We start from the raw sequence: 27,299 nt of genomic DNA, 5'->3' as shown, positions 1-27,299 counted from the left end.
AATCCAGTACATCCCTGTGTCTCAATCCACAACTGGCTTGCAGCAGCCTCAGCACATACAGCTGCAGGTTGTTCAAGTGGCCCAGGTGAGTAACCTTTTGGAGGACTTGATGTGCTTTTGATCCCCTCCATATCAAGCCTGTGCTTTCTGGGGGCTGTAGCGCTCAGAATTGTGTTAAGGAGTAGTTAAAAAAAGTGGTGCAGACTGTTTTTTACAGATAAGTTGATTGATAATGCATAGAGTTCCCATTGTAAGCGTCGTGTACTGGGCATAAATAGTCCTGCCGGTCTTGGTCAGCTTGCTGGAGACATTGACACAGTCCTAATTTCGTTCTACCCATCTGGGCACTTTTGCTCAAGTCTGCTCTAGGAAGGTTTTCCAGCAACTGGAAAAGTGGGTCAGTGGGTGACCCATTTTTGCAGTTGAAGACTAATTTGTACGTACTTGTTCTCAGTGAGCCAGAGCCAAAATTTGGAAGTACAGAAAGCACTTGCTTTTTCCCTTCATATCATCTATTAGAATATTCATTCTCTATGATGCTCAACAGCCTCCTAAAAATAAAACCAGGGGGGTAACTAGAGTAACTGAACTGAGGAAAATAACTCAGGCAGCTGTAAGAAATCACCATAGCCTTCAAATCTACTACCCACCAGGTGAAGCTGAAACTACCATGTGTTTGTATTTGAAGCTGATACTTGGTGTTCTCTCTGCCCCCTCATTACAAATTAAGTTATGAATTTGATTAATAAAGGCCTAAAAAATGGCCCCAGTTAATATTGACTGTGGCTGTTCTAACAAAACAAGAGCATGAAAACTGATTCCTGCAGCTCATATTTAATTTTATCAAGGTCTGAGACTTGTAATTAAACTACTCCAGTTGGTATCATTAGCAGGTGTTGCTCAAAAAAGCCTTTCATCAGTAAGACTGAGCACTTGTCTTGATACAGAGCTACGTCAAACTACAGTAGTGGATATGCATACGTTTTATAGACAGATGCTTACAAAGAAGGATGGTCCAGTGGTTGACACTCATCCTGGTTTCCAGACCCTTTGATTTGAGTCCAGCTGCTGTCACAGACAGGTTGCATGACTTTAGGCAAGTCCTTTCCATTGATATCACCAAGATGTAACCATCTTGGTGCATTACATCTGTTAAGTGTACTTCTTTATCTCCTAGGAGTGCAAAGAGGGTAAACACAGGCTTGAACAAGGAGTGCTGTGTGGCCTCACTAAGGTCCATACCTCATTGTTCCAGACCTTGTATCACAGAAGAGGTTTACATGGCTGCTTTTGCAAAGAATTTGAAGTATACACCTCTGCTTTGATTTTTTTTTTTTTTTTTTTTTTTTTTTTTTACCCAGGCTACCTCACCTCACCAGTCCCAGCACTCCACAGTGGATGTTGGGCAGCTTCATGACCCCCAGACATACACGCAGCATGCTATCCAGGTGCAGCACATCCAGGTCACAGAGCCAACGCCAGCAACTCAGTCATCATCACAGGTATTTCACTCTTCTCTTCTTGCAGGAAATGTTTTCCCTACCAGTCTGCTCAGCTGGCATATTACATGTGCTGATGCAGGAGATAGTCTTTTCTATGTCATTTAAAGGACCACACATGAAATGGCTTTCAAATTAACATCTCTGAGATCATCAGATAGTCCCCAGATGTTCCTAGGGTGTCTGGGGGCATTTTGTTTTGTGTCTTTTTTGGGGTGGGGGGGTTGGGGTTCCCTCCCCCCCGCCCCAAGAATGTATACAAGATAGAGATAAATGGCTGGGAACAGTCAAATTTGCAGCTTAAATAAACTTAGCCAGTTGAAAGATGTAAATGGAAACTGGCATTCCTTAAATATTTGAAGTTCAGCTCTTCATGCTGTTGGGTATTATTTAGCCTCTAATCTCGGTTCCCTGCTACAGGCTTGCTACATAACCTTTGGCAAGGAACGTCTCTATTTCAGTTTCCGGGTCTCGGCTTACTAACCATAGAGTGAAGCAAGTTGGAGGAGAGCTTTGCAGTTCTTGTACTCGATATGCTATAGAATATAAGCCCCTGTGTTTTCCCTTAAGAAGGATATGTTTGTAACAGAACAGAGGTATGCAATCCTTAGTACACTGAGAACACGTACACCTTTTTTTTTTTTCCTTTTTTTTTTTTTCCCCCTCTAGGTTGGTGGTCAGCCTTTGAGTCCCTCCTCACAACAATCTCAGCAGGAACTCAGCCCCTCACAGATGCAGACAACTACATCGACACCAAACCAAGCCCTCCAGCAGCAACAAGGATCTTCAGTTCAGCACACGTATCTTCCCAGCACGTGGAACTCATTTCGGAGTTATTGTAAGTGTCAGCAGTAGCTCTCCCTAGTAGTCTGGCTAGCGTGTGGGACTAATACGTGCTCCATTTCTCCAGCTACCAAATGGGATAGTATTTTCAGAGCTCATTAAGTTTCGTGATTAATATTCATAGAGATCTAAGAAGATAAACAGTTTCAGACAAATGAAAATGGTTGTACTGGCTCTTCTGCCGTAGGTCCGTAATGATCTGGTGTGTGGTTTGGGCAGGTAGACTGGGCTCCTTTATTCCAAGGAACTTGCATTCAGCAAAAATCCATGTGCTGGATAGCAGCTTGTTCAAATTTGGAAGGATGCTTGAAAGAATCGTACAGAACATGAGGGTGACATGAAATGATTTCTCATGTCCATGCAGCTCTGGATGGTAATTCTAGGATTTCTTGGGTGAGAACAGGATGTGTTGTCTAGGTATGAATTGCCAAATCTGCAGCTGATGTTAGCTGGCATAATTCTGTTGAGGCCTGTAGAGTTTTACAAGACTTTACGCTACCTGAATTTCTAATCAACAACGACTGTTTCAGGCTTGAAATCTTGCTGACATTAAGACATTATCTTTTAAGGTGGTCTTTGAGTTTGAAGGTCTTGATTGCCCAATTTCCATTTTTTAGCATCTGAGATTCAGATGATGACCATTCCCCAAGGCCAGTATGTGATCACAGAGACCGCTGTAGGTACACCAGTCACCACTGTCAACACAGGGCAAGTGAAAGCAGTTACTCAGGTAAGGAAAAAATCACAGCCTTTTCTTTTCACCCAGAGTAATGTATCAGGCTTAAAGCCTTCAGTTTGAAGGTTAAAGGAATGCTAAAATGATGACTGGGCACAGAGAGTAGAGAATAATGGTGTACCTAAAGAGGTCCAGACTGTACAGTCCAAAAGGGCATTGGCTTTCTGTAACAGTGGTAGCGAGTTGCATGCTGGGCAGAATCCATAGGCAAAACAGTGAAGAAATGATACAATGTGTTGTGTCATGAACTAAGGAGAAAAGTGCTATGGGTCAAACCTAGTAATGTTGTAAACTTCAGGTTACAAAAGGCAAGAAATAATCTCTTGAGCGTCATGGAAAAGACTTGTTTGGGGTTTTTTTGTTTGGTTTTTTTGGTTTTTTTTTGGTTTTGTCCCGTCCCGTCCCCCCCCCCCCCCCCCCCCGAAATAGCATCATATTCCTTTATGTGGTGACTGCAAATAGTTTTCTGCATCTAGCCATTTGCAAGGCCTATGCTGCCTGGCCCTTGTATGCATGACTCCTTCAAGTTTAAAGTGTTCACTTAATCACATTTGCAGGACAAGGTATGATTTAGTGGTATTGATTAGTCTTAAAAATATTTATAACTAAGCTGTGTCCATTAAACCAAATTTCAGAACAGTTTCTGGAAACTTTTTGATAGCTTTCTGTTACCTGTAGGATTACAAAATAAGAAGAGTTACTGCTATCTTACCTTGTAAGCAGTCCAGCATAAGGAGGCAGGCTGTTGTGCTGTGTTGATATTGGACACTGGAAATGCAACTTGTGCTAGAACACGTGGAAAAGGGAAAAAACTTTCAGAGTAGCTGTATTAAAAATCGCTTTTTAAAATTTGTAGTGATGGGTTAATTGTGTAATTAGTTTAACCATTTGTAAGTTTAACCAAATGCAAAGCAGTCCAATGCACTTCAAAACAAAGGACAAAGGTTATGTTGCTCTCAAATACATTTAAATGAAATACACCTTAATTTCAGAGTTCCTTGTTCGTACCAAAATGTCTTCCAGCACAGCAACAGGAAAGTTAGACTATTAGAACAGAAAAGTTACAGAAGATGCAATGATTATTACTTATTTTTTATATTCCCCCATGCAGACTCACTATGTGATATCTGAAGGTCAGTCTGATCTGGATGTCAAACAAAACTCTTCGCTCTCCAGCGAGGTACAGGTCGGCGTTTCCCAGCCACCAGCCCACACAGATACCTTGGAATCACAAACAAGCAGTCAGCAGCAAACCACCCAGTACATAATCACTACAACCACCAACGGGAATGGCAGCAGTGAAGTGCACATCACTAAACCAAGAACTTTCTCAGCAGAACACGAATGAATGAGCCTCGTGGTGTCATTTGCTTGTACTTGTAACCGGCCCTGAAAGCCCAGATATATGGGCATCCTGGAGCTCAATATATTTTAAAAGTATATGCTCACTTATCTTCAACTAAAATCTTGGAGCTCTTGTTAATGCTTTAAAAGGGTTTAGGTCCCCAGTGACCACGAAGAAGTACCCTCAGAATCCTTCTGGGATGCTATTTTATGCAGCTTTTAACAAAAAGGACAAGAGGAGAAGTGAAACCTCTGCTTGCTCTGGACTTTATTTTTGGCATGTCTGCTGACCCTTATTTTTCCTTTTTGGAAGTGTCTCCAGTAAACAACTTCTTATTTCAATTGTATGGGAAAAAGCTTGCCTAACAGAAGGCTAACTGGCAGATCATATTGTGTGTATATTTTTAATAGGAGCCGTTAAACAGGAGGACATCATGTAAGTTGCCAGAATATGGCAGAACTGCTTCCTGTGTCTTTGTTTCAGCAGCCAAGGTGAAAGGGAACGTACCAGCTCAGTGCGAGCAGACTGCCTGGAGAAAAAGAGCAGCAGCAGCAAAGCGGTGACTCCTGGCGTACGTGGGCGGGGATGGATATAACGATGAAGCTGTGAAGATGTGCCGAAGCAGTCCATTAAATTATTTTTTTTTTTCCAGCCCTCAAACTGTTTACATGCTGTCTGCCCTGCCCTATTTTACCAAGCAGTTCCAGAAAGAAGGAAAAGTGCAGTCTTAAGCCTGGGTCGTGTGGAACAAACTGATTGAAATCATAGTAGCACATAAGGGTAGTAGGGAGCCACTGTCATCTCTTTTCCCTTCCAGTATTTGCAGGGAGAATGGCCTTTTTGCCTGTAAACAAAAAAGGCTCAGCATAGCCTGCATAGCTAGCAGCTTCTGCTGTGACCGGAAGATAGTTGTGCCAGGAGAAAATGTGGGTACAGGAGCACACTTCTGAAGAGGCAGGGTAGTTATCTCTGTTGCCACCTCAAAGTGGACATATTTTTCTCCTCAAAGACTGGATGGAGAGTTGGTTACTCTGATTTTTCCAAATAACCTTGTTAGCAATGCACTGTAATTCCTTTGGACAGTTCCATAACATGACCAGCCCTGGACTCAGGAAACACGTAAGAAACATGCTAGTGGACCACTATTTATGGGACACAGAAAGCCATCTGTGAGGGTTGCCTGCTTTGGTGGACCTGGTCTATGTACAGAATTCATGTTATCTTTAGGGACCAGGAGAAAGGGAAAGAGAAGGTTTATCTTTTAAGGCAGTGTATTTTTTTTTTTTTCCCCTTACATAATTCTCCTTCACAGTTCTTGTTGGTTGGTTATTTAACACATTCTGGTATTTGCAAGAATATGACTACAGCTCCACTGACTCCTGATGGGATATACTGTGTATGTCTAAACCTCCATTAACTGCCTGAAAACTCCTCCCAGAATGTCTGTGCATAATAGGATACATTTATTTATAAAACAAAAGCCAAGAAGGATGTTTTGTCTTAATGGCCGTTGAGACTGAAGAACTGAGAGAGGGGGTTTTTGATTCATTTTCTCTTGGGCCGCACTGAGTGTGAATGTGGGACTCTTTTGCGTAAGTACTCCCACAGATTTAGATGAGGATTACCCGTGCGAGTCAGCGCTACGGCTGTTTACATGTTGTGGTATCAGGCCTTATGCAGTTAAAGCTCTTAAGACGTGAGAGAACTTCACGCTCAGACTAGACGAGAGAAAGTCTGGTTCCTTGTGGGCAAAGCCTTGTAGCAGGTATTGCTTTGGTAATTAACATATCTGTTAATATGGCGTGAACATAGTTACTGTGCGTGGTAAAATAAATCAGATTGAAGACACTGGCTAGCTCAGAACTGTTCTGAGGTAGCTTTCAAGTGACTTGCCAAAATGTGGATTAATTTGTTCCTGGGATTTTGCTTCTCTTGCTGTACCACCGTAGTGGGGCATTAATGAGATTGGCAAAGTTAATGAGGACCAGAGCGCAGTGATGAGTGTCTTCAAATTCAGTGCATTTGGGAGCCCATGGACTTCAGCAGCGTGGCCAAGCAACTGCAGTTCCCACTAATTCGTTTGGAGTCGTGTCGCTGAGGGCTTCTGAGTTACAGTGTTGGGTGTTGCAATGGTGTCGGTGTGGGAGAAGAGAAGGGAGATTTTGTCTTGGCTTTCTTCAGGCTGCTAGATGATGTAATAACGAGTCAGAAATAGTGTGAGTAGTAGGAAAATGGGAGGCTTGGAAATGGGATATTCCAGGCGGATACTGCCCTACAGGAACAATTTTAAAGTCTTAAAAGGTCTATTGTCTTTGTAGATGAACATCAAACTTGTTCCCCTTAATGATACTGCAGATGTGGGGTTTCAATGTTCTGCTCTATTCACCTTTGTTGGAAAGGATCACAGACTGAGGACAATTGTAGCAGTTATTTAAAGCTGAAGACTACAACGTGCTCCAGAAAACAATTTTAAAATGGCATTTTTGAACTCAATCTTCCCTATCAAAGTTTCTACTCTGTCCCACAGCAACAGCAGTGTCCTCGGTACCCGCATTAAGTGATTCATGGTGTCCCAAGTTAAACGAATGCCTCATTGTAAAAGAAGCATCCCTGGAAATGGAAGTTATCGTGAATTTTCCTTCCAAAGTAAGGAGCTACAGTGATTGCAGAAGTGGCAGGGTCTGCTTTTAGAAAGACGACAAAAAAAAAAAAAAAAAAAAAAAAAAAGAAAAGACAACCATTTGCATGGATTTTTTTTTTCCAGTTTCTGCAGTGCAGAAGGTATAGGATTTATTATTATTTTTAAACCAGAACTACCCAAAGATCTATCTCTGAAGTCATGTCCCACAGGAGTTTAACTCTGGAGTCCTCCCGGTTGTCTGCAGGGGCCATGTTTTGCTTGAAGACGGGGCCCTGCTGCAGCCTCCTCGGAGGCCTAACGCTGTTCCTTGCAGGTGTTCGGGGTCTGATTTGGTATTTTCCTGGAGGAAAAAAAAAAAAAAAAAAAAAGAGAAAAAAAACAAAACCCAAGCACCCTGAACTTGCACCTCTCGGACTGCTCGGGCTGTTTTGCTCTGCCCCTTCTCTTATTTAATTGTGTATGTTTGTTGTACATTCAGTGACTGTTATTGTGTTCATAGTCTCGTGCAACCTGGCAGGTGTTAAAAAAAAAAAAAAACAACAAAAACAAACCACACAACGAAATTAATAAATCTTTTTTCTTTTTCTTTTCTTTTTTTTTTTTTAGCGCTGACCCTTCTCCTCACGGGGTGGGCCGGGGCGTTGGGCGAGTGCAATGGGGCTTGTCGCGAAGGGTTCGGTAGCGACGAGGAGAAAAGCACCGTCTCCTCCTCCTCTTCTTCATCCTCCTCCCGCCCGCCGGTTCCCGGCCACCCTCCTCCTCCCCTCCCGCCGCCTCAGGGCCAGGCGGGTTGCCCGGCTTCCCTCAGGCGAGAGGCGCAGCGCGCAGGCGCCAACGGGGCAGACGGCCAACGCGCAGGCGCCCCGAACGGCCGCCGCCTTCCGCCTTCCGGTGCGGGCAGCGTGCGGGGGGCTTCCCGCCCCCGCTGGCCGCCGGGGCTCTGTGGGGAGCGGCCCGGGGCCGCGGGGCCGCCCGTCGCCTCAGCGGGGAGCGGCCGGGCGGGCGGTGGTGGGTCGTTGGCTTCCCCGGCTTCCCGCCTTCGCAGCCGGCGGCGGACCTCCGGCGCTGCGTGAGCGGGGGTCTCGGGGTGCCTTCAGCCTCGGCGCACCGGGGGAGCGGTGGAGACGCCGGTGTCAGGCCCAGAGGCAGCGTAGCGGGTATGAAATGCGCTTTTTTTTTTTCCTGCGGTTTCCTACTGCCCGACCCTGGTTTAAGTTCGGCTTGTGTTTTTTCGGTTTTTTTTTCTTTTTCCCCTGTTAACTTATTCCGCGTGGTTCATGCGTTTTCCCCTCAGCCGAGAGCTGCGCAAGCTGTTCCCGACTGCGCCGGAGGGGAAGGGGGGCTCCTGGCCCAGTCGTAGCTGCGGATTCAGCCTGAGAGAAATCCTACCTTAGACCTGCGGTTCGGTTTTTAAATCCGCTTTCAGGATTTAGGTGTAGTTTTTCATGGTATTTAGTTCTATCGACACCAGCTCCTGCAGGCGGGAAGCAAAGTGAAATGGGTCGCCTGTACCTTCCACTCCGCTTGTACTGGGACACGGTACACGCTGCCTGGAAGAGCGTTCCTCTGTTGGCGTGACTTGTGTTGCAGTTGAACCATAAATTAACACTGCAATATCTTACATATCTCATGGCCCGATTCCCCAGCTTGCGTTTAAACTTCATCAAACGTGGCTTCTTGGTCATTCCTTAGCTGGGGATGTAGCTGGGTGTGGGATTTTCGGTTGTTGAAGGCTTTGCTGCTGTTCAGGAGCAGGAGAGGGTGAAGAATGGATTCTCTGGATCACATGCTCACGGACCCCCTGGAGCTGGGACCCTGCGGGGAAGGAAATGTCACACGCATCATGGAGGACTGCATGCTGGGTACCACCAGGGTTAGCCTGCCCGAGGACCTTCTGGAGGATGTGAGTAGTGCTCAGATACTGTACCTTTTCAGAGCCTTGGTAAACAGCACGTTTAACTCCCTTTGTGGGGCTTACAGAGCAAACAGAAAAGAGGAGAAATGTTTCCGACTGTCCTGGAAAAGGTGTTAAAAAGGGCTTTGGTTAATCTCAGGAAAACTTTTAAAACTGTTCTGTTACCTTTTTTTTCTAGGTGACAACGTCTCTTATTTTGAAAACATCTGTGAGAAAGTTTTGTTACCAGTTTTGAATTTATTTTCTTGTTGCTAGTAGTAGCGTTAATTTCCTCACCTTTCCTCTTTACTCTCTATTGTTTTCTGCATTTGGTGAGACGCTGTCTCGTGACTCGTGTTATTTAACCACAGAAAGCCTTAAGGGCTAGAAAATTGTCAAGGACGCAGATGCATTTTCTTCACTATTGTTTTTTGCTTTCTTTAGCCTGAGATCTTCTTTGAAGTTGTCAGCTTGTCTACGTGGCAGGAGGTACTGACAGATGCGCAGCAAGACCACCTAAAAAAATTCCTGCCTCACTTTCCTGAAAACAACCGAGAGCATCAGAACAAACTCATCTCTGCGTTGTTCAGTGGTGAAAACTTCCGTTTTGGAAATCCACTGCACATCGCCCAGAAACTCTTCCGGGGTCAGTGAGCGTAATATACTTCTGTGTATTTTCGGGGTTAAGTTCTGAACTAGTAGTTGACGAAAACTGAAGTGTTTTGTACCTCTTTCTTAAAGATGGACACTTTAATCCTGAAGTTGTGAAATACCGGCAGCTCTGTTTTAAGTCCCAGTACAAACGTTACCTGAGTTCTCAGCAGCAGTACTTCTACCGACTGCTGAAGCAGATCCTCGCTTCCCGCAATGTGAGTGTCTTTGGGGCACGGTCATCTCTTTCTTGTGTTCCGTAAGGAATAGGTTGTCTTTACAACAAAGTGTCTTGGTATTTGTGCATTCACAATTCTTGAAGGTCTTTCCTTTAATGCATGCTGTGTTTTTGGTTTTCCAGTGGTTCTTAGAATGTGAAAACTCTAGAAACATTGTTACGTTTGCAAATTCCAGATTTTGAAACTCTCATAGCTCTCACTTGTGTATAGTGTCTTTTTTCCATGCCCACCTTGTCACCCACTCCCTGCATTTGCCCCTTTACACCTTACTGTCCTATTAACAAGTCATTCTGCCTTCATCTACCATTTCTGTCATTCTGAAACAAGTAAGGCTGCTAAATATCTAGTTGTATGAATTCCCCAGCTTCAGTGGGGACTGGTATAGGATAGATACAAAACTCTGATTCTGATGCCTGTAAATCCCTGATGAAGTCCTCCTCTGTGGATACTGTTGTCAGCTAATTGCTGCCAACTGAAATGTGTTCGTTGTAAATACTTGCTCGCTTATCATTTCATTACGCTTAGGTGTTGAAACATACAGGATGTACGGATGAAGATGAAAGTCTGTCTGTCTAAAACGCCGGACAGTGATGAATATGGAAATGTGTAGGCAGTTATTTCCTCTGTAGCCATAAGGGGTAAAATGTTTTCTCCAAAAGAGGGAGTGTTCCATGTCTGTGTTATGTATTTGGCATGGAAACTGCACAAGTGGATCTCAGACCAATGGTTAGGTTCTTCTCAACAGTCCATGTAAAATGACAGTGAGGTATTATTGTGTGTGCAGATGACGGTGCAGAGATTTTGCCTTGCTTTTTCCCCCCCTTTAAATGGTGGTCTAAAATGCTGGTTTTAAAATCTTGTATGTGGCAGATACTGATACTTTGTAAGGGTTACCTTATAAAGAACTGAGGTGCTTACCACACCAACTCCACGTTAAACTTGCTGAAAGTACGTGAGTTGAGCTTATCTGTTCTAGCTTACAACGCTGTAGCCGAGATAGCTAATGTCACACATATCTCATCTTCCAGCACTTGCTGGATTTAGCTAGGAAAGGAGGCCCTGATATGACCCTAAGGAGAAGGCACTTCTCACCAGCGTATGACATGGAAGAACGAGACAGACGGACGCATCGGCGCTACTTGAAGATTCTGAGGGAAGTGAAAGAGGAGTGTGGAGATACTACCTTGTCTTCTGATGAAGAAGGTAATGCCCTGGACTGAACTAAAGACTTGAGGCGTGAGTGGAGAAAGACAAAGTTTTGATGTGGGGACAGTGTCTTTGATAGAAGAACGAAAACTGGACTCCAGTTTTATTGGCTGTGATCTAATGAACATGGCATAATAGAGTTAACGTAGATTGGTGCTAGGTCTTGCAGAAATAAACGTATTTATTTATTTTAGATCTAAGCTCTTGGCCTCCAAGTTCTCCAGCACGTTGTCCAAGTCCACCAGTTCCCCTGAGAGTGATCCCCACATTGTCAACCTTGGACATGAAAACAGCAGGTGAGAACCAAACTAGGGGTCGATATGGATTTAGGGGTGAGAATTACTTTGAGACCCTGCAAGAAATCAGTTTGAAAATCTGTTGTTTGATGGGAAATCTTGTAATGCTTCAGTTTTGGAGTCTCCCAAACAGTTGGCTCTTCTCCCAGTTTATTTAATCTTTTTTCTCCTTGGTAGGCTAGTATTTAAACACAAGGGTCTACAGTTTGTGTAATACTACCAATTTCTCTTGTTATATTTTGCCTTTAATGGTTGAAGCATTAGCATAGTCCATCCAGTTCAAAATATTTCGGTGTGTGTGCCAAGGCAATCCCTCCTCAGGTTACTGTAATCAGGTTGGCAAACCCTTCATGCAGCACGGCTGGTTCTCACTTCTTTTCACTTCCATACTTACATCAGCAATGAAATTGGATGACCCGAGGAAGAAAGTATTGAAATACATTGGTTGATTAAAAGAATGGAACTCAGATAAGGAAAATCTAGTTACTGAAATTTGGAGATTGTTGGAAGTGGGAATGGATAGAAAATGGCATTCTAAGAAGCCTGTAAAGTAACAATAACGGAAAACTGTGCAAATAATCTCTGAATGTTTTTTTTGTTGCAGACAAGGTAGAACTTGGGGAAAGTGATTTGAAGATGATGTTGAAGAAGCACCACGAGAAACGAAAACGTCAACCTGTAAGATGTCAAGAATTCTGGGGGGTGGAAATATATTTTATCTGTTAGTCTTCTATCTGTTAGCCATAAAGTTCAGGGTACTTCTGGGTGACAAAATGATTGCTGCTTTTTTTGTGTGCAGCCACCTTTCAGCCCTTTACTGTAACCTGTATTTAATTGTCAGCGTCTGTAGGCAGCTCCTGTTTATGCTTATCTGTTTAGGAGGACTTTGTAATTTTAGTGATGCGTTTTGGAGGGACAAAACTTTGGATTTCAGGGTTAGAAGACTTTTCCCGACTTTTATTGCAGTAAATAACTTTATAAACTGATCCCGGATAAGTTTGGGGCATTTCAGTACTTGGGTTATCTTCTGTACCTTTGTGGCTATCAACACTTTGTCCTTCCCTGATTTTAATTTCCATCCTGTTGTCCTATGTAGGACCACCCTGATCTAGTGACGACAGACGTGACTCTGGAGGACATTATGACTCGAGTAAATGCTGGCAGGAAAGGTTCTTTAGCAGGTTAGTGGCTTGGACACGGTACTTGTGCACTGCATGAATACAGGGTACCCTGTGTGTGTGAAAAGCTGAGGAGGAAGGTGGTCTCGATAGGTTGTTGTATCCTTTTGCTTTTCACATAGCTGGCTAACCACTCTGGGGTTGTGAGCTGTTCCGTTTGAGTTGCTCACAGACGACTCCAGTTTGCACTGAAGGTGCTTCCAACTAGTTGAGGAAAGTTAGTTTGTATCCCTGCTTTAAGGAGTGACCTTTGCCTTTCTCATTTCATATACATCTGTTTGGAAATTAGAGGTTTTCTATTAAAACAGAGTGCGCTGAAGGGAAAAACAAAGAATCACGGAAATGGCTGGGAGGATGGAATGAACTGGTGGTGAATTGGTGCACACTACCCGTGTTTCTGAATATGTGTTTAAATATATAGTTAGTTTATGATTCTCAATGAAATATGGTAGGAAATTTTTCTCATTATTCTTCTTCCCTTTAATCATATCTAAAGCCTTATTCGACCTTGCAACCCTTAAGAAAAAGGTGAAGGAAAAGGAAGATAAGAAGAAAAAAAAGCTGAAGATCATTAAATCTGAGGTGGAAGATTTGGCTGACTCTCTTAGCAATGCAGATGGAATCCCACCAATGTCTCAGGATCCTTCCCCCATCCCTCTGTCATCTGTCAAGGAGGAGTAAGTGCTTCAGAGGGCCCTGAACGCTTTGCATGGATGGAGAGAGGAACAGATGTTGCAGCTCACATTTTTGTGGGGCTTTTGCAGGCTTTGGTTTTGTGCAGCTTGGGATGTGTGTAATGTGTGGTGTTCATCTTTGTATATGAAGGTAAATATTTATTTAGGGAACTTACTCTGGTTGTGTTCTCTTTCATTTGAAGACCTCTTGAAGAGATGAAGCCATGCCTTGGAATAAATGAAATATCTTCCAGCTTCTTTTTCCTTCTGTTGGAGATACTGTTTCTGGAAGGACCTGCTACTCTTTCTGTGGTAAGGAACTGCCCACTTACCTAGGAATCTCTGCAGAAAGCAAAATTAGGGGTGGGGGTTTATAGCTATGTAACAGTGATTTTTCTCCACAGTTGTCCTGCTGTAAATTATATTAAGATGTAGATTACATATTAAAAAATGAAAACCTTTGGGAGTGCATACCACACTCAGTTTTTAACATGTTTCATAAGTTCAGTCAGTTGAATCTGTAAGTCTTTCCATACCTGTGCTTTAGATGATGGTTCGATATATTCTATGAATTAAGGCCAGAGATGGTGGGGAAGTTTTTTGCCCTTTTTGGTATCTGTTCTCTGAAATACCATCTGATGGTTACTTGAAGAAGTCAGGGAATTCTTTTTATGTATATAAAACCTTTTTTTCCTCTGGATATGTTTAGCTGGTTTGTTTTCTTCTTAAAATGGTCATAGTTTAAAGCGCAAGATCTTTAATAGAACGGGTTTTTTTTTCCTCTTCAGCTTGAAGATAAAGTTCTAGATTGGCAATCTTCTCCTGCCAGTGCACTAAATAACTGGTTCTCCTTTGCCCCTAACTGGTCTGAACTGGTTTTACCCGCCTTGCAGTATTTGACAGGTGACAGCAGAGGTAAGAATGGCTGTTAAAAATGCTCATGATGCTGGTACCTCAGTTCTAATCAGTGCTGGTTTATATTACAGCTCAAATCGAATTTTAATTCATCACGACAGTAAATCATTGTATTGTTGACAGCGTTTCTACTATAGGCCTGCGTTTCTTGATTGTGGTAGACTTGTTCTGCATGTGGATAGTAGATAAGACCCAGCTTGATTCCCGAGTATGTGAAAATGTGTGTGAGATTGCCTCTAGACAGGCAGTTTCTTCTGTTTGGATCATGTGCTTCAGGCGGGATGTTCGAAGCCGGAAGAAATTAGTCTCTCCCTGGTGTGCAGACATTGTGGTTGTCTTCGGAGATAATAACAAATAAACTAGATGATGCCCTGAGCATTCCACTGGAAACATGAAGTTGGCCTAGCTTTGACCTGGGGCTTAGACCAGCTAAGCTTCAGACGTTCCTTTCAAAGTAGATTATTCTGTGGTTCTCATTTACTTAGTGGGGAGTTTTAAAGGGAGAGACAGTGTAGATTGTAGTGGCCTTTGCAACATGGATACTTAATGTTCTTCCTAATGCTGGTGAATACTGTAAATCCCAAGTTCACTTCCCAGGAGCCCAGGAATAGTCACTGTAGAGTAACAGTTCCTGGTGCCTCACAGCATGAACAGGATCTCACCTGACAGCCTGTAGATGGAAGACTCATTATCCTGTTCTGTTCTGTTCTGTTGTTGTGCTTGCACTGTTTCTCTGAGATGCTTACCTTCCCTTTGAGCAAGTATAAATTTAGAGATGCACTTACATAATCACTTGAAATGCTTTATCTGTCATTATGAGTCTAACTCAACAGCTTGCATTACAACAGTAGGATTTTGGGGGTTGGACGTTTGTATGATGTCTCTGACATGCACATTTTTCATTGTAGATGTTCCTTCCAGCTTCTCACCTTTTGTTGAATTCAAGGAAAAAACTCAGCAGTGGAAATTGCTTGGTGAGTTTCTTGTGCTCTTCTATGATTTCTGCTGTAGTACAGGTTGGTTGCTTTCTCCAGGACTTTACTTTCCAGCTTGCTGCAGCCCAGAGAGAAAGACAAGCGGAGCTGTTAATTCATTTGTTAGGCCTTTTCTTTTAGCTGAGTGAAGATGTGTTTTACATTCTAGGTTTTCACAAGACAGTAGTATCAGCAGCAGACAGAGAATAAGTGAGCAAAAGCACTGTGCTTTATTTCTTTATGTTGCTGACCTAACCGTGTTTATGTCTTCCTTCAAATCTGTCTGAACACTTTCATAGTTTCCCTTCTGTAGAGCGTACCTGCAGACTGATTATTAATTATGACAATTATAAATGAATTAAGCTGCTCTGTGGAGCAAACTGATACTATTCTCATTTTTAAAAGTGGGAACCAAAGAGTAAATTGATAATCAATGTGCCCAGTCTCATACTGACTGAATTACAGATGTCTTGTGTTTATGTTCTTTCATTTAGATACTAGGCAGAATTTTCCATTCTTAACTACAGTGATTCTAGTGATCATATTTGCAGGCTTAAACTGGCAGAGATTTAAGAGTCAGGAGGCTATTCCTCTGTTCCCTTTCACAGTCTTTGGTGAAGGTTTTGTAGGGATGTGTTTCTGCTCATGGATTCAGTGACTGGGATTACTTTGGAGAGTGGGAGCCATCTTCAAGTATCAGGTGGCTGTGTCTCAAACAGTACCTTGCCTGCTGTGCCAGGAGTTGAAGCACCATCCTTTGTACCAACACAGGAGAATAACTAGCTTTCAGCACTTTTCTAAGCCTGGATGTGTTCAAGTATTGAAATTGGAGCATCTGTGAAGTGTGGAAGATGCCTTGTGACTGGTGATGCATAGAGGGGGGAAGGGAGCAGGAGATGACTGGGAAGTACAAGCAGCCGGCTTCATAACAAATAAAGGACTTCTCTTATTTTTCCTGATTTTTTTGGACTAGGTTCTTGCCAAGATCACGAGAAGGAATTGGCAGCACTGTTTCAGCTGTGGTTGGAGACCAAAGACCAGACTTTTTTCAAAGTGAGTCAGAAAAAAATCACCTTCTAGCAGCACAAAACCTGACTGAGTTATATCCGGCACTGATGTTTCTCTGTTTTTCGATAGGAAAATGAGGACAGCTCAGATGCCACAACACCAGTTCCCAGAGTGTAAGTATATAATGCTGCTTGAAAGCTTTAGCAGTGTGTGCTAAAGCTATGAAGTTTGGTCCTTGCACCCCTGGATCTGAATGGCTCGTTACTTAAAATAAAAAGATGTTACATTATGGGGCAAGAGGGAACTTGATAGTCTGATTTTGTAAACACAGTAACGAGACTTCACAAAGTCAACTGATTTTCTTCAAGTTCGTGTATATTATGAGAGTAAACCTGTAATCTATCTTATGTCCCGATAATGAGATTATTTACAGTCCTTGCTTACCTTCAGGTAGTGCATAGAGCATATTTTAAGATCCCTGCAGGACTTACTTATATTGTCATAAATGCTTTCAGAATTTGTTCAGAAGAATTTGCAGAAAGGGTGAGATGACTAATCCTTTGGGATGTTCTTTGGGATTGTTGTGGGCTTGTTGTTGTTCAGAACTGATGGTGACCTTTGTTTCAGAAGGACTGACTATGTAGTCCGACCTAGCACTGGAGAGGAGAAACGCGTGTTTCAGGAGCAGGTAGGAAGAGAATCATCTTAATTTTAAATGCACACATTGAAATAGTTGGCCACTAAAACAAGCGAATTTGTATGGGATGGCAGTTTTATACTCTACACAAGCTTTGCTAATGTAAAGAATTAGTATGTTTCTTCTGCCTTGAAGCAGGTATCTTGGCCTTGCATAAAACTTGCTAACAGTATAGCCTAGCTGCTTAAGTCAAAAGCACCTGTATTTCCAATGGGTATTGGGCAAAATTAATTGAAATTGATAGTGCTGACCTTTCTGTCTCCTCTGCCATCCCCCAGCATATGAGGATGACTTGTCTCTATATTTTTTGGGCATGTATGAGTACAAGCAGAAGACAAGTGGCAATAAGTGCACCCATACACTTTGTTATCTTGTCTGTAGTAGATGCGAGTGCGTATTATAGGGTAAACACATGATAATGATTCTTCTCCCTGGGTACATGTACTGTGTGTGTGGTAGAATATCCAGGTTAAATTTTGGAAATCTCTCTTTTGCTAGATTAGAGGAGGAAGAAAGGGCTTGTCGTTGCTGGGGGAAGGGATGTTTGCTGGGCAGAAGGTATATTTCTGGCACCTCTCTAGTCTGTGCAGCTGCTTAACAATTAACCTAATGTATGGCACCTGCACACTTTGGTTAGGTGGTGGTTTATATTCTGCTTGAAGTAGTTCGTGCTTGTCTTGATCCAAAATAAGTTTGTACAGCAGTATTTGAGGCTCTAATTTTAAAAAAAACTTCCTCTGGAGAATGATAATAACTTATATTATGATATAAATGTAGTACAAGCTTTAAGACTTTGCACTATATGTTTCCTGCTAAATTCAGTCCTCTTTGTTTCCAAATACAGGAACGTTACCGTTACAGCCAGCCCCACAAAGCTTTCACCTTCCGTATGCATGGCTTTGAGTCAGTTGTTGGCCCTGTGAAGGGGGTGTTTGACAAGGAAACCTCATTAAACAAAGCCCGAGAGCATTCTCTCCTGCGCTCAGACAGACCAGCATATGTCACCATCTTGTCCCTCGGTAAGGTGATGGCCAAAAAAATTTTTTTAAGAAAGAAAAAGGTTCCCCTGACCCCCCAAACAGTGACTTTAGCAATCTACATTATAAAGGAAAGAGGTGGGCAGACTGCGATGACATAAGCGAAGAAGAAATAAATTATATGGAATAGAAGTGATGAAATGCTGGGAGCAGGAGTAACTAAAAAAGAAGGCATCAGTGTGTTGCTGTTGATCTGAGAGAAAATGGGAAATAGAGAGGAAAGTCCATGGGGCTGACTGAAGCTAAGGCTCAGATAACTGGAAAACGAAGAGTGGTGGTTTCAGTACACTGCGGTGAAGTTGGGGCATTGCAAAGTCATTCTGGGGTTCAGTGCTGTTCCCCAATGTCATCACTCCTAGCACAAAGCCAGGACAGTTGAGATACTTTAAAATGGTCCTTTATAATCTCTGCTTGTATCTTTGAGGGATCATGGGGACTAGATTTTAGTGAGCAAGTAGGCGCTGTGAGAATGGGGCTGAGCATGCAATACAGAAATGTATCTGCTGGAGTCCTTGAATACAGCTACCTAGTTACGGCTGGAAGTTTAAGCTCTGATTTTGTATTTCAGTTCGTGATGCTGCTGCTCGCCTTCCTAATGGAGAAGGAACTCGTGCTGAAATCTGTGAGCTGCTTAAAGATTCCCAGTTCCTAGCTCCTGATGTCACAAGTGCTCAAGTAAGTTGGATGTCATGTCTGGCCTCAAACAAATTCTCCTAAAAACACACCGAGCAGACTTGGGCAGTATTCGGTGACTAAGGCCCAATAATTTTTATGCTGTTTTGATTAGCAAAAGGGAGCTATGTACTGCTATTGTGAGCTGCTGCAAATCTGCACTGAACTCTGGAGGATGAAAAAAGAGCTAGAAAAGCCACAGAAGTAACACTGTGTCATATAGCTGCTCACATTTTAGATTCAAACCCAGTCAATTTTCAGAGCTTTCAGCTTTGGTGGAAGCTCCATTTAATCCAAGGTGGCAAACAGCATTCTGTGCTGCAAGATCTGCTCTCAGTCAGTTCTTACTCAAATGAAGATTGCTAGCTGCTTACTCAGGTTTTATGCCAAATAGGATTATTTTTCTATTCATGACCTTTGGCTAGCTGAACCAGGGACATCTAGTAATTCCGTGAATTCTGAACTTTCAGGTTAATACTGTTGTTAGCGGTGCTTTGGATCGATTACATTATGAGAAAGATCCCTGTGTGAAATACGATATTGGACGCAAGTTGTGGATCTACCTGCACCGGGACAGGAGTGAGGAAGAGTTTGGTAAGCCTGGCTTGGTGATATCTTAAGAATTGAAAATGTTTATAGATCTCTTGAGCTTCTTCAGTCCAGCTGGATAGTGAATGTTAATTTGTCAGTCTAGCTTTTTCCTCTAGTCAGTTTGCTAATGTTAGCCTATTAGCACTTAAATCCAGTCTTGCAGAGCAGTGTGTCAGTTTGAAGTATTTGTTTGAAAAATAGTATCCCGTGTACGAGAACTGCAGATGTACATGTATGTTCGCAACTTCTTATGTGTCTTTGTTTCAGCCTTTTTGGCTAATTTTATTTGGTATTTTTCTTTGCATTATTGCATGACTATGTGCGTTTGATTTCTTGTCTGAAGATGAACTTAGAGTTCTTGATTGGCCTCTTTCTTAACTCGTGTTTGCTCATGTTCAGGAACTCTAACCGTTTATCTATATTTGCAGAACGGATTCACCAGGCTCAAGCTGCTGCAGCAAAGGCCAAGAAAGCCCTTCAGCAGAAGCCAAAACCTCCGGCTAAAATGGTAAATTTCTTTGCACAGGTTTACACAGATGCTTTTGGGATTGGGAAGGAGGTACAGGCTTAATTCAATCCATAGATTCTGCATCCATAGCGGCTGATGAAAATTATCACATATTTAAGTTATCAATTCATTATGTATATGATGAATGTCAGTGTTGGTCTAGCACCAGCGCACAAAATGAAGAGGAAAAGAGGGAACTTTTTGCTCCTCCCAGCTTCCACTGTTATCCTTGTTGATCTCGGCAGAAAGGTCAATGGAATTCATTTGTGCTCCTTATCTTAGGGATGGTCTTTCAGATCTAGTTTTGAGGTTAATCTGTAGTAGAGTGTGTGGAACACGTCTGCTGCTCTCCCCCTTGCTGTGCTGAAGCTGTCAGGGTTTGGTGTCATCTTTGTTGTTGATGTTACTGATATCAAATATCTCCGAAGTAGTTGCTGTTGGCAAATTAACCAAGGTGGAAATCTGCATGTTACGAATGTTTGTCACAGCTGAGATGCACTTTTACCTGAGAGCAGGAGCAGCCAAACACCAGCCTGCTTGTGGCTGCAGTTGAGGAAGGCAGTCAGTCATCTGGGATTTCAGGATTTAGCACCAGGGCATCATTCATAACGACACAGAACGCAACTTAAAATGCTCAGCCCACTCTCTATAGAGCATGCAGCAATCAAACCCAGTTTTTGTGAAGAACTTCATGCTTGACGTGGTTTCTTTGCAGAAGTCTAGTAGCAAGGAGACTTCTGTGAAAGCACTCCCCAGCAGCACATCAGAGCCCAGTCAGCTGAGCCTTAGTGACTCCAGCATGCCACCAACTCCCGTGACTCCCGTGACACCAACTGCACCAGCATTACCAGCAACACCTATTTCACCCCCACCAGTGTCTGTGGTTAGCAAGAGTGTATCTAGTGCTGGATCGGAGCCAGCAAAACCCAGCCAAAGGTACTTCTTCTGTCTCGTACATCACTTGGGAATGTTACTGCTACTTTCTCAGTCACTTCCTACATCTTTGCTGACCTACTGGCTTTTATCTTTTCCGTAGCGTTCTTCTGGTATCATCCCCTACCATGCCACAGCTCGGGACGTTGCTTTCCACAGCCCAGAGTTCACAGACACAGCCGGGGCCGCAGCCACCTCCCACCCGGGTGGTAAGTCATACCACCTCCTCAGGACTGCCACAGGTCCGGGTGGTCACTGCCCAGTCCAGCCTGCCAGCTGTGTCTCAGCAAGCCCCAGTGGTAAGCCAGCAGCAGCAACCTACGTCAGTGCCTCAGATCCGCGTCCCAGCTACAGCCACGCAAACCAAAGTGCTCCCTCAGGTGAGTTTGGCTGCATGGAAACGGTGGAGTAGCTCTGACTTCTTTTAGTATTTTGGTATGGTGCACAGGGATTGCTTGCTCACTTGGAACATGCAGTAACTGCAGGGCAGGAGCATAGAAACAGTTGTGCATAAATAACACTGTTCAGTGCTCCTTTTTTCCTCCCTATTGCCTATTTATGTGGCACCATTAAATTGTGCACTACAGTAAAAAGTCCACAGATCTTGCAAGCTAAGGCACGAGACAAAAGAGTAATTGTTAGTATTGCGTTAGTCTGCTCATAGGCTGCCTCCGTGTCTTTCTGTAGACTGTGATGACTCTGCCGGTAAAAGCTCAAACCAGCCCAGTGCAGGTGCAAAGACCAGGAAGCTCCATGACAGGACAGACGGGCATCACTGTGACAGGACTGTCTGCAGCTCCCAGTCCGGCTGTAAAGCCAGTAACCAGCTCCCCGGGCAGTTCTGCTACAAGCACGTCCTCCACCACTGTCATCCAGAATGTAGCTGGCCAGAATATCATCAAGCAGGTGAGAGAGAGAGGGAGAGACAAGGAATTGGGCTCCACGACCCAGTTGTTTCCTGTTTGTTGTGACATATGTGATACACAGATGTGAAAAGATAGTGAAAACTGTAGTGAGACGTAATGCTGTATGAGTTATTGACCATACAGATTCACGCAGTTGCTGCTTTGGTGTATCTGAGTCCCGTTTTCATGTACAGGTAAAAGATATGTTAGTCCAACGTTGACCGTCTCCAGGTGTTGATCTCATTTACATTCATCTTGTTTGAAAAAGCAGCTCCACAAGTATTTCATATTTTATATGGTTTTGGGAATGCCATCTGATACGCAACCAAAACTCTTTTCAGCAGCGTACTGAGTGCTGGCATCATGCCACTTCAGTTCTGATGGGAGCAAACATCCTGTTGGGAAGTTTTACTCTGACTGTGCCTTGGACTGTGTCCTGGTTTGATGCAGCCATTTCTCTCATCTCTTCCAGGTGGCTATTACAGGCCAACTTGGCATGAAGACCCAGCCTGGAAGTGGCATCCCACTCACCGCGACCAATTTTCGGATCCAAGGAAAGGATGTGTTGCGCCTGCCCCCGTCCTCTATTACCACAGATGCGAAGGGACAGACTGTGCTGCGTATCACCCCGGACATGATGGCCACCCTGGCCAAATCTCAAGTCACTACTGTTAAACTAACTCAGGACCTCTTCACAGCAGCTGCGGGAAGCAGCACTAGTGGGAAAGGCATCTCTGCAACTTTGCACGTGACATCCAATCCTGTCCAGACTGCTGATTCTCCAGCCAAGACTAGCACGGCCACTTCTGCTTCTTCCAGCCCAGCTGGAAGCACAGTGGTTAAAGTGACTCCTGACTTAAAGACTGCAGAGCCAACAAGCTCCGCTTTCCGACTGATGCCTGCTCTGGGCATGACTGTGGCAGATCAGAAGAGCAAAGCCATAACTACGGTGGCATCCACTGAGGCCAAGCCAGCTGCTACTATAAGAATCGTGCAGGGGCTGGGGGTGATGCCGCCCAAAGCTGGGCAGACTATTACGGTAGCTACTCATGCTAAGCAAGTGCCCTCTTCCTCAGCAGTGAGCGTGCCCGGCACAGTCCATACCTCAGCTGTTTCTTTACCAACCATGAGTGCCACAGTGTCGAAAGCGGTCGCTGTGGCCTCGGGAGCTGCTGGGACTCCCATAACTATAGGCACAGGAGCCACTGCTGTGCGGCAGGTACCCGTCAGCACCACAGTAGTATCTACATCCCAGGCAGTAAGTAATGCTAACCTTTTTCTGGAGGTGGGTGAGAAAGGGGAATCCTGAAATATACTGATGGTTTATGTCTGAAAACTTCTCTTTACAGCCACAAGGGCTCAAATTAAGTACTGTAGAATGTGGGTCTGCAACTAATTTCATCGTGTTGGAATTGTAGCTAAATGCTGAATGACCAGAAAAGAGTCAGATATGTCTTCCCTTACCTCCTCTTGCAAGTGAATGAAATAAAATTTGCTTATCTAAAGTCCTACCTCGTGCAGCTCAGCGTCTTGCCCCACACCTCTGAAATAATCTCCCTTGGAATGGTGTCAGAACCAGAAGTGCTTGTTTTACTTGTATTAACTTTTTTAGCGATTTCCCCGTTTAATGCAATTTTAATGCCCAAAGCTGAAGGCACCATAAGCTGTATTGTGAAAGTTGCATAAGCTAATTGACATTACGATAGTTTCCTAAGGATAAAAATCATGGACAGATACAATGATCCTTCCCAGAGAAATACTGTGGTGCAAAGATGATGCGGGTTTTCGGGGCTTGGGCAGCTGTGAAGTGAGTGAGTTGGAGGTGAATTTTAATGAGCCTGAAATGGAGCACAGATTTCATCAGCAAAGCTGCTGTTGGTTTCTACTCCTAGGACTCCTAAAAAGCAAGCTGAGTGGTAATTAATTGTGTGTTGTCAAGCAGTTTCTCTGCTGAACTCCCCGCGGCTCCTCATGTGTTCTTCAACTTCTCTAGGGTAAACTACCAGCACGAATAACAGTGCCTCTGTCAGTGATCAGCCAGCCAGTGAAAGGCAAGAGTGTGGTGACTGCCCCCATCATCAAGGGCAACCTCGGGGCCAAGTGAGTACTTTGCATGCGGTAGTTTTGCTTGAGAAATAGGCTGAGGAAGGTCTGTGTTCAATAGGTTGCTGGGGAGTTAGCAAGCAGAGGGTGGAATAGACCTGCAGTCTGTTAATAGGTCCTTTAGCTGCAAGAAACTGAATGAATGTGGTGTCTGGCAATGAGAATATAGTCTTTCTTTAGGTGCCCTGAGATGTAGGTTCTAGCAGATGCACTGAAGAAGAAACGTTCTTTGCCTTGAAAACAGCTATTAGATTAGTTCTGTGTGTTTGAGCAAGAATGAACCTGGTGATGTACCTAAAAATGTATGTAATCTGAAGCCATCTCTCCATTAAAGAAACTAGGGAAGTGTTAACTGCCTCAGTGAAAATTCCTCTGGCATTGAGATATTGAAGTCTTTTTGTTTATTCTTCCATGAATTCTGGTAGTGTCTCCCTTAGTTAATATTTCAAGGCAGAACACTGTGTGCTTGGCTGTTTTCTGCATTCCATGAGAAGTGTTCAGGTCTGATCAGACTAACCCAGTGATGTGCATGGCCCTGAATTAGAGGGTTTAATTCGTGTGATAAAGTAATTCTCTACCATAGTGATAAATGTTGACATAAACTTGTAACTGGTGTATTTGCCAGTTTTGTGGGGAAAAAAACCCCGCTACTTAAAATTATTAGTAAATTAGGTAAGTAACTTTAATCTCCTAGCAACTGAAGAAAAACTTGAGTCTGAAAGACATAGCCTGCTGTGCTGTTTACTAACCTTTCAACAATTCTCTTTCCTTAGCATCAGTGGATTAGGTAGAAATATCATCCTGACTACAATGCCAGCAGGGACAAAACTGATCGCTGGGAACAAGCCAGTGAGTTTTCTGACGGCACAGCAACTGCAGCAGCTGCAGCAGCAAGGCCAGGCCACACAGGTAACGGCACCTAGAATGATAATATTATTTGCTTTTTTATGACTTGACATCTCCATGAGGACTTTACACTTGATACATGGGGTTCCATAAAAAGGACAGGTACACAGCTTGGCTGTAGTGTCTGCATTAAGCACATGCAGTGCATCATCTCCTTTACCTTCCCTCCATCGAGATACGGTTTTTAGACGGTTTTGAAGCACCAACAGTATAATGAATGTAAACCCAAAAATCCTGTCAGGAAATGTTCCCAACTGCTTGAAGTATTGTTTCTGTACACTTGGCTTTTTTTGGAGTGTTTTGTATTATGGCTTCTGCAGATCACCTTTTCTTGAAGAAGTCACATGGCTTGTTTGCATATCCATCTTTCTGTCTGGAAACTCAGTGTTCTGTAATTCCAGAGAATTAATCTGCATTGGGAGCTGCTAGTAACAAGTCTGTAGACGTGAAGTATCCAATGGATCCAAGTCCTTCTTCTGAAAACTTGTAAAAGCAGCTGACGTGTAGGTTTTTATTCAAAGTAGTTTTTAGGTATCCCACATGAACAGTGGGTTGAGTGATCTTCTTGTGACAGATTCTGTTCTTGATGTGTTTTGGTGCTTGGTCTCGTTCATATAACTGAATTTTTGTTGGCGGCAGAAACAGATAATTTACCAGCGCTTCAGAGTGCAATGCAAGTGCAATGTGTCACCAGGTTGTTCTTGACAAGAGTTATTTTTCTTTCCATTTCAAACAGGTGCGAATTCAAACAGTACCAGCCTCCCATCTCCAGCAAGGAACAGTGTCTGGCTCTACTAAGGCTGTTTCCACTGTGGTTGTGACAACAGCTCCATCTCCAAAACAGACTCAAGATCAGCTATGAACACTGGTTTGCAAATGGATCGCTTTCCAAGAACTTCCCTGAGTCCGTGGTCATCCTCCATCCAACCACCCAAGACTACCTAACCACAGTCATGGCTAGGGACTGGACTCGATTCTGTCACGTTGCTTGTCTGGAGTCAGCGTTGTGATGTCTAGGTAGAAATTCCACAGCAAAAGATGCTGTACCTACAAAACAAAATGTTTCAGTCCAGATGTGTAAAGCCAAGTTCTGTGGCATTGATCATTTAAGAGAGGTCTTCCTTTTCTTTGTTCTCTTCCCATCCGAAGGGCTTTTTAATATAATTTCTGTGCATTTTGGGTTGCGGACAAAGCAGTTGATCTTGGGTCTTCCTTAACCAGGGAAACCTGCTTGGAAGGGGTAGTTCATGCAAAGTCATGAAGAAGATGCCTCCTTTTGCTGGAGTCTAGCTGTCACTACTTTCATATAGGTGACTTAGGATGGTGGCTCAGACACCAGAGTTTGTTTGTAACATAGCCTCGAAGTAGATCCCTAACACATTCAGTGTACTATTTATAGACTTTTAAAATACCTCTCCCCTATCTCTGAGCTCAAACTTCTTTTGAACAGATACCACTTCCATGTCAAATTTCTGTCAAAGGCAGGATGAGAGTCAAGACGGTTTTTGCTGTAAAAAAGCTAGTAACCACAGGGAAGAGTGAGAAGTGGAGGAGATGCAGGAAGTCGTCGTGTGAACACGCCAGTCAGCAAATGGGAATGTACTGAAAAGCAGAAAGAAAGTGTTCACCAGAGGGATCCTCTAGTTTTCCTCAACAAATTAACCTTTTTATCATTCAAAAAAGACTATAGCTTGTTTTAAAGGTTTGGAATATGTTTTCAAATATACCCAAACTGTAGTCTCTTGGACTCAGAAGAAATATTTTAACCCACGATCCCGGCCTTTAGTTTTGTTTTTACCTTTGCAATTTTATCTCTCTATGTAAATTGGTTTGAATTTTGCACATACCGGAGGTGGATTCGTGGCTGTTCTGACATGACCTTGAAGCTTTCTCGGAATGAGATCAGAAGACCTGTTGGACCAGGAGAAGAATAAAAGTGCAGAAAGCCTTACAAATCTCTCTGCCATCTCCTTTCAGTTTTGTACAGCTTGTTGTTTTGTGTACAATGATTGTTTAGTTTGTCAAGGGCTAATAGATTGTCCATCTTCTTTGTAAGATGGTTCTTTTTAACCTGGTTTCTCTTGTAGTCTTTTTTTTTTTTAAATACATGGTTTGCTCCGAGTTATACATTATCAAATATAATCTATTTAAAGAACCAAGTCTTACAGATCAGCACTCTCCAGCGCTGGCTGAACTGCAGGGCTGGAGCTCTGTGTGTTGCTGTTCAGAACCACTGCACCTGAGCGGAGCAGGCAGTTTTGCTGGGCTTCAGACTGGGTGCGTCAGTCTTTCTATACAATCGCTAACCTACTTCAGGGCGGGTTGGAGGAAATCGGGTATTTCAGTAAAAAAAGAAGGGGCTGACTGCAGGGCACATCAGTACACCCTTTTAAATTGAATTATGGTTTATACGCCTTGGGAACAGAATTTGGAGTGATAAAGGTTTTCTGAGCACCTGTCTTTGTCAGTTTTAGTTAAATGTACAAAAAAGGTACAATCAACTAAGACAGCAGAAAGGCTGTGGTTTGGAGGGAGGCAAAGACATTCCTTTTAGTTGTAAAGTTAAAATAAGAAATGAAGGAAATGACAACTTCCTGGTGTTGCTTATGTGAAAGAGCCTCTAAATCCAAAACGTAATCCAGATAATCCTGCTCTGTTAGTTCTGTTCATAATTAATAAAGTTCTTCAGTGTCAAAACCTACAATCAAGTGCTGAAAGATGGTTACAGCGTGAAGCCCCTTGCATTTCTGTGAATCCTCTTGCAAGTAACTCAGTGAATTTGTCACTGGACACAGGAGGCTTTGGCAGTATTAGGTTTAACAGAACAAGAAACCTGCATCTAATCCCA

At 43.3% G+C, this 27,299-nt stretch overlaps 2 protein-coding genes across 4 annotated transcripts in view; both read left to right on the top strand.

Annotated features, from left to right (window-relative positions):
- PRDM10 (PR/SET domain 10) overlaps window positions 1-7,653 on the top strand; it is a 45,594-nt gene extending 37,941 nt beyond the window's left edge. Inside the window, exons 19-23 of the mRNA XM_069788184.1 lie at window positions 8-85; window positions 1,362-1,502; window positions 2,169-2,337; window positions 2,960-3,072; window positions 4,190-7,653. Coding sequence (XP_069644285.1) covers window positions 8-85; window positions 1,362-1,502; window positions 2,169-2,337; window positions 2,960-3,072; window positions 4,190-4,426 — 738 coding nt within the window. The 3' untranslated portion in view covers window positions 4,427-7,653. The remainder of the gene's footprint in view (window positions 1-7; window positions 86-1,361; window positions 1,503-2,168; window positions 2,338-2,959; window positions 3,073-4,189) is intronic.
- A 276-nt stretch (window positions 7,654-7,929) lies between these two features.
- Window positions 7,930-26,521, top strand: NFRKB (nuclear factor related to kappaB binding protein). 3 transcript variants are annotated; one of them, XM_069788181.1, is made up of 26 exons: window positions 7,930-8,221; window positions 8,814-8,967; window positions 9,403-9,604; window positions 9,700-9,827; window positions 10,877-11,051; window positions 11,249-11,350; window positions 11,955-12,028; window positions 12,447-12,531; window positions 13,025-13,205; window positions 13,406-13,514; window positions 13,991-14,117; window positions 15,026-15,091; window positions 16,065-16,144; window positions 16,229-16,272; window positions 16,730-16,787; window positions 17,641-17,815; window positions 18,402-18,508; window positions 18,976-19,099; window positions 19,525-19,604; window positions 20,320-20,540; window positions 20,641-20,917; window positions 21,225-21,443; window positions 21,915-22,700; window positions 23,436-23,542; window positions 24,319-24,454; window positions 25,188-26,521. In XM_069788181.1, exons 2-26 carry the CDS (start codon window positions 8,833-8,835, stop codon window positions 25,311-25,313), a joined length of 3,924 nt encoding a protein of 1,307 aa, XP_069644282.1. In that variant the 5' UTR covers window positions 7,930-8,221; window positions 8,814-8,832; the 3' UTR covers window positions 25,314-26,521. The 3 variants fall into 3 exon arrangements, with proteins under 3 accessions (XP_069644282.1, XP_069644280.1, XP_069644281.1); XM_069788179.1 differs by having other exon boundaries at window positions 16,727-16,787; XM_069788180.1 differs by having other exon boundaries at window positions 8,797-8,967; window positions 16,727-16,787.
- The last annotated feature ends 778 nt before the right edge of the window (window positions 26,522-27,299 follow it).

The sequence above is a fragment of the Haliaeetus albicilla genome, chromosome 7 (assembly GCF_947461875.1).
Source record: "Haliaeetus albicilla chromosome 7, bHalAlb1.1, whole genome shotgun sequence".
Lineage (NCBI taxonomy): Eukaryota > Metazoa > Chordata > Aves > Accipitriformes > Accipitridae > Haliaeetus > Haliaeetus albicilla.
Note: the sequence above shows the minus strand (reverse complement) of the source record. Positions and strands in the feature narration are given on the sequence as shown.

Coding starts and splice junctions, on each gene's coding strand:
- NFRKB (XM_069788179.1), top strand. CDS start 8,833: ATGGATTCTCTGGATCACATGCTCACGGACCCCCTGGAGCTGGGACCC. Junction 19,100..19,524: donor CAGGAGTGAGGAAGAGTTTG/GTAAGCCTGGCT, acceptor CTATATTTGCAG/AACGGATTCACCAGGCTCAA. Junction 24,455..25,187: donor AGCAAGGCCAGGCCACACAG/GTAACGGCACCT, acceptor CATTTCAAACAG/GTGCGAATTCAAACAGTACC.